The sequence below is a fragment of the Callorhinus ursinus genome, unplaced genomic scaffold (genome assembly GCF_003265705.2).
Source record: "Callorhinus ursinus isolate GAN/ISIS: 27379988/994484 unplaced genomic scaffold, GSC_fseal_2.0 scaffold2630, whole genome shotgun sequence".
NCBI classification, from domain to species: Eukaryota; Metazoa; Chordata; class Mammalia; order Carnivora; family Otariidae; genus Callorhinus; species Callorhinus ursinus.
Window position 1 is genome coordinate 442 of NW_027399684.1, and position 6780 is coordinate 7221.

At 41.2% G+C, this 6780-nt stretch overlaps 1 protein-coding gene across 1 annotated transcript; it reads right to left on the reverse strand.

The window, feature by feature from the left end:
* Positions 1–293: 293 nt before the first annotated feature.
* LOC141372209 (synaptosomal-associated protein 47-like) lies at positions 294–5777 on the reverse strand. Its single transcript, XM_073890719.1, has 2 exons — positions 5713–5777; positions 294–1715 (listed from the first exon to the last, which is right to left on the reverse strand). Exons 1-2 carry the CDS (start codon positions 5775–5777, stop codon positions 1058–1060), a joined length of 723 nt encoding a protein of 240 aa, XP_073746820.1. The 3' UTR covers positions 294–1057.
* Between the last annotated feature and the right edge of the window lie 1003 nt (positions 5778–6780).

The following is a 6780-nucleotide window of genomic DNA, read 5'->3' on the forward strand; positions in this document are numbered from 1 at the left end:
GGGCCAAAGAAAAATCTGGAAATGCCAAAAAATTACCTGTTTACATTAACACTTCCAAAATTTTGGTGCTTATGGGACAGATCTATTTTCAGGTAAATTTCTTTTGAAACGTGAAGCCATGTAGAATAACATCAAAATATTCTTGTGTTAGGAAACCAGGTTACATATTAGCACTGAAATCGATCACTTCAGAACAAAAAAAGCAAACATATCTCTTATTGTAACAGACATCCAGCAACCAAAGTCAATAAGGAAAGACTACTAGCCTGTTAGGAAAATCACAATGACACAGACATAAGATCACTTATGGGAAAATAAGGTATTTTATGACTTTGGGATTCTTAAGATGGGTGCAGAAACAAACTTAAGGGGAATTTACCCAATTAAGGATTTCTGTAACGGAGAATGACAGTCTGGCAGAGGTGGTAGCTTCTAAAGCCAACAGGGATGCATACCTACAACATGGACTAAACAAACAGTACAGCAGAATAAAAAAACAAAAACCACAGAATAGGCAATCCACGGAGAAACATGTGAAGCCCAAAAGCAATAAGGAGCGTTAGATGCTCCACGTCAGACATGAAAATAAAGACACCAGCAAGATGCCACCGGATACCATCAGGACGGCAAATCTGAGAAGTCAGATGACCCCAGGCTGCTGTGGGCGAGGCTGGGGCTGGGCCTGCGACCTGGGACCCTTGCGACCCCTGGCCATGCCCAGCTCCGTGCTCCCCAGAGACACTCGGAGGACAGCACACCTCACCAACAGTGGAGGCCTGCAAACCCACAAAAACTTTGCTGCAGTTTTCAGAGATTCTGATTCCTAAACATGTCCCTGGAAGGCGGGCTGGGATGTCCCAGACTGATGCCAAGGTCAGGGGTGGAGGGACTGGACACCCACCAGGGTGGGCAGCTAGGTGCCCTGAGTCACACAGAGGAAAGGGGGAATCGCCTACCTTGGAGCCTTCCTCTGTTCTGAAAGTGCCACCGAGCCTTGCTGAGCTCAGGGGAATCTCACACAGCCCTCCAGTGTGTGATAACACCCGCGCCCCGGGACTCACACAGTCTGAGGTTGCAGGTATTGAGGAAAACGGTCTGAAGTGTTCTCATTTACAAACAAACGGACAGTCTGCACTGGTGCACAGAACCAGCAGATGCTATCAGCGACGCAGCACGTTAACGGTGTACCACAGGCCGTGCCCCTGAAGACCGACGCGCACTCACCCACCTGCCAGACATAGCAGCCCTTCTCTGCTGGGGAAGACGTGCTGGCACTTCCGGGTGTCAAGCCGCCTTCTAACAACTCCATCTTCTTGCTGAACTGCACCTCCAAAATGGGGACAGCCTCGGGCATCTTGGCGGATATCGGGTGATAAGCTATGTCTGGCTTCCCGACGAACCGTTGGAGGATGCTAATTTCATAAGGTGTGTGAACCTTAATGTCGTCTATATCTTCTCTTTCAACTCTGTGCATGAGCAAAGATCTCGAGTCATGGATTTCCAACCCGGACACAAGGATGGTAAGACTTCCTGCTTTAACATGAGATGCTGTTCCCTGGGAGATAATAGCAGGAATTTGGACCACTACCCCTTCTTTTCCAAGAGCTTTGGGACTAGCCGTTGAGGTGCCCCCCTTGGGCTTTGTTTCTGCTGGCATCTTCCAAAGCTTGGAGCTAAAGGGCCACCAAGAAGGGGACTCCAGCTCCGTCAGCAACCTAAAAGACCAAACAAAACACAGAAACACAGTCAACTGAGTTTTAATGTTTTCCTGAAGACTGTTAACCATTTTGTAGTGTTCTGTTCCACAAGCACTCCATGAAGTGGAAGAGCAGGAATTACTATCCGTGTGTTTTAGAAAAGAAAACAGGCTAAGAGCAGGATCTCGTAGGCCTACAGACACAAAGCCCATCAGTAGTAAACACAAAACATGAACACATGTCTTCTGACTAGAACGATGCCCTTTTCACATTGGACCCTGGGTAATTCTGACTCAAAATAAATCCTGACCTCAGTCTGGAACTTTCTGCAGTAATCTCTCCTTTCCAATGTGGTAACAAGCATGTGTGGCTACTGGGCATCCAGAGTGTGGCTGATATAACGAGGGACTTAATTTTCAACTTAAGTATATGTGGCTAGTTGCTACCACAGTGGATGGCACCCCTGTAAAATACCCACAAATACAAAGAGATCGACCTTGTAGCAAAAGTACAAAAGGAAGCAGGAAAAGAAAAGCAAAGAACAAAGATCAAATGGTATCAACAGAAAATAAATATCAAGATGGTGGAGTTAGACTCAACCATATTAGTAATTATACTAAATGTAAATAGACTAAATCCACTAATTTAAAGGCAGACTGTCAGCCTGGATTAAAGAAAAAACCACCAAGACACAGCTATGTCTTGTTTATAAGAAACACTGAAATATAAGGACACAGAAACATCAAAAGCAAAGGGACTGGAAAAAAGACATACTGTGCCGAAAATAAACTCTAAGACAGGAGTGTTACCAGGGATAAAGACAGACAATACATAATAATAAGAGAGTCAATTTGACAAAAAGACTTAATACTAAACATGTATATCTAACACAATTTCAAAATTCATTAAGCAAAAATTAACAAAACTAAAAGGAGTAATAGACAATCACAGTTGTAGATTTCAACAAATTTCTCTCCATAATTACCACAACAAGAAGACAAAAATGATGAGTAAGAATATAAACACCATTTAATCCACTCAGGCTGACTGGTATTTATGGAAACATCATCCAACCGCTGAATGCACACTCTTTTAAAGTATATTCAGAACTTTAAGAAAAGAGTATAACATGTCTCAATAAATTTCAAGTATACCATCTGTCCCCAAAGAAATGAAATCTGAAATTAATGACAAAAGACTAATAGAAAGTCCTCAAATATTTGGAGATTAAGTACAATTCTAAATAAAGGGAATTGGACAATATCGGAAGTGAATGAAACAAAACAATACGCAGGAAATGGCAGGATGCAAATAGAGCAGTCACGAGGAAAATTTATAGTTCTCAATGAGTGTATTTGAAAACTTCTCAGAAAGGTTTATAGTCGGTGATTTAAGCTTCTGTTGTGACAAGTTATAAATTAAACCCAGAGTAGAAGAACGGAAAAGCAGAAATCAATGAAACTGAAAACAGAAGAAAAGAAAATATTAACAAAGCCAAAAGTTGGTTCTTTGAAGTAATTTTTAAAAATTAAACCCTTACAAGACATGAACAAGAATAAAACAAAGAGGGCTGCCTAGGTGGTTCAGTCGGTTAAGCATCTGCCTTTGGCTCAGGTCATGATCCCACGGTCCTGGGATCCCCCGCATCAGGCTCCCTGCTCTGTGGGGAGGCTGCTTCTCCCTCTCCCTCTGCTGCTCCCCCTGCTTGTGCTCTCTCACTCTCTGTCAAATAAATAAATAAAATCTTAAAAAAAAGAATAAAGCAAAGAAAATGCACATTACCAATATCAGGAATAAAAAGGGAGGCATCACCATAGATTCTTTTAGCCCTGGAAAGCCTTCTAGGGGATATCATACCCAACTTTACACCAATAAATGGGACAACTTATATGAAGTAGACAAAATACTCAAAACACCCAACCTTCCAAAACTGAAGCAAGAAGTAGTTTAAGAATATGAACACCCATAACAAAGTGGCAGCAAGAGAAATTTAGAAAAAAAAAATCCCATTTACGAATGTACCAAAAATAATAAAATACCTTAGGGATAAATTTAACCAAGGAAATGAAAGACTTGTACTCTGAAAACTATCAGACCTTGATTAAAAACAAACAAACAAACAAAGATGACACAAGCAAATTGAAATACATACTATGCTCATGGACCAGAATAATTTATACTGTGAAAATGTCCATAATTCCCAAAGCAATCAACCGATTTAACGCAATCCCTATCAAAATACCAAGAGCATTTTCCACAGAACTAGAATAATGCTAAAATTTGTATGGAACCACAAAAGACCTCAACTAGCCAAAGTGATCTTGAGAAAGAAGAACAAAGCTGGAGGTAGAGGTATCAGAATCCCAGATTTCAGGATATACTACCAAGTTGTAGTAATCATAACAGTACACAGTACTGACACAAAAGCAGACACACCGATCAAAGGAATACAACAGAGAGCCCAGAAATACACCCACACTTACACTGTCAATTAATCTATGACGAAGGAAGCAAGAATATACAACAGGGAAAGGACAGTCCCTTCAACAAATGGTGGTGTGAAAACTAGACAGCCACATGCAAAAGAATGAAATAGGACTCTTTCTTACACCATACACAAAAATTAGCTCAAAATGGATTAATGGATTAAATGTGAGACTTGAATCCATAAAACTCCTAAAAGAAAACATATACAGTAAAATCGCCTTGACATCCGCCTTGGTAACATATTTATGGATATGTCTCTTTAGGCAATGGAAAGAAAAGTGAAAACAAACTGTTGGGACTACATCAAAATAAAAAGCTTCTGTACAGCAAAGGAAATCACTGACAAAACAAAAAGGCAATCTACTGAATGGGAAAAGTTATTGGCAAATGATATATCTGATAAGAGGTTAATATCCAAAATATATAAAGAACTTATACAATTCATCACCAAAACAAATGAACAATCCAATTAAAAAATGGGCAGAGGATCTGAATAGGCCTTTTCCCAAAGAAGACATCCATGTGGCCAAAAGACACATGAAAAGATCTCAACATCACTCATCATCAGGGAAATACAAATGAAAACCACATTGAGATATCACCTCACACCGGTCTGAATGGTTAAATTAACAACACAGGAGACAACAGGTGTTGGTGAGGATGCAGAGAAAGGTGAACCCTCTTGCACTGTTGATGGGAATGCAAACTGGTACAGCCACTCTGGAAAACAGTAAGGAGGTTCCTCAAAAATTAAAAACAGAATTACCATATGATCCAGTAATTCCACTACTGGGTATTTACCCAAAGAAAATAAAAACACTAGTGATAAAGATATCTACACCGCTATCTCTACTGCAGCATTATTTACAATATCCAAAATACGGAGGTAACCCAAGGGTCTCCCTAGATGGATAATGAAGATGTGACACACACACACACACACACACACACACACACACACACACACACACAGTGGAATATTACTCAGCCACAAAAAAGAATGAAGTCTTGCCTTTTGCAAGCATGTGGATGGAGCTAGAGGGTATTAATGCTAAGTGAAATAAGACAAAGACAAACACTACATGACTTCACTTATATGTAGAACCTAAAAAACTAAGCAAATGAACAAACAAAAAGCAGAAACAGACCCATAAATACAGAGAACTGATGGCTGCCAGAGGGGAGAGGGTTGGGGGAGGGGCAAAATGGATGAAGGGGAGTGGGTGATACAGGCTTCCAGTATGGAACAAATAAATCATGGAGAGAAAAGGTACAGCATAGGGAATATGGTCAACGGTATTGTAATACCAACACAGATGGAAGCTACACTTGTGTTGAGTATATCATTAATTTGTCAAATCACTATGTTATACATCTGAAATTAACAGAGCATTGTGTATCAACTATACTTCGACTAAAAAAAGGGTGGCATGGATGTCCACCCTCAGTTGGCTATACTGTGGCGTGCTTTCCCCAACTGGAGCAGTGTCAGAAAAAGTACGTGAGGAGCCTTGACATCCACCCTTACCTGGCTGCAGTAGGACTCCTTCCCTTAAGTGGGATGGTGGTAGGGAAGGCCACATGAAGAGCCATCAGTAACAAGGGAAACCTTACTGGCTCAGTGGAGGTGGACGGTAACAAGACACCCCCAATTCTCCCAGCTAGGGCACAGTTATGAGGAAGCTTGAAATCCCACTCCCAGCCAGCAGCAACAGGTGTCTGTTCCTATCCCAAGGCACAAACAAGGGCCATGTGGGGAATTGGGGCTCTCATCCTCACACAGCAGTAAGAGGAATCAGCTTCCCTTCTCCTTCCCTTCTTTCTCTCTTTCCTTTAAGAGAGAAAGAGAGAGAGTGGGGGAGGGAGAGAGAGAATCTCAAGCAGTCTCATCGCCCATCATGGAGCCCAACGTGGGGCTTCATCACACCACCCTGAGATCACGGCCTGAGCCGAATTAAGTGTCAGATGGTTAACCCACTGAGCCACCCAGGCGCCCCAATAGGAAATAGCTTCTTACTCCTGGGGCACCATGTCGGGGAAAGCTCTGCTTAAACAGAAAAACAAGATTCAGAGTCTTAATACCCAAAATGTCCAGGATACAATGAATCGCCATGCCAAGAAGCAGGAAAATCTCTTCTTAAATAAAAAATAGAAGCAAATGCCAAAACCAGGATGAAACTGATGGAATTACTGGACAAGAATTCTAAAGCACCATCATAAAAGTATTTCCACAAGCAATTATGGACATGCTGGAAATAAATTAAAAACCACAAAGTCTTAGCAGAGAAACAGAAGACACAATAAACTATCCGGAAATTTTTGAACTTAGAAATACAATATACGATAAAAAAAAAATGGGTAGATGTAGACTGCAGCCTGAGATGACAGATAAGAGAATCTGTGAAATTTAAGATCAAATAACAGAAATTACCCAATCTGAACAACAGAGAGAAAATACTAAAAACAACAATGACAACAAACCCAAGGGTCCAAAACAAAAGACTGAACACTCATCACCACCACTCCAGCAGGAGAAGAGAAAGAGCGTGGGGCTGGAAAAGGACTCAAACAAATAATGGCCGAACATTTCCCAATT

Coding starts and splice junctions, on each gene's coding strand:
- LOC141372209 (XM_073890719.1), bottom strand. CDS start 5,777: ATGGCTCTTCATGTGGCCTTCCCTACCACCATCCCACTTAAGGGAAGG. Junction 1,716..5,712: donor AGGAGTCCTACTGCAGCCAG/GTAAGGGTGGAT, acceptor TTGGTCTTTTAG/GTTGCTGACGGAGCTGGAGT.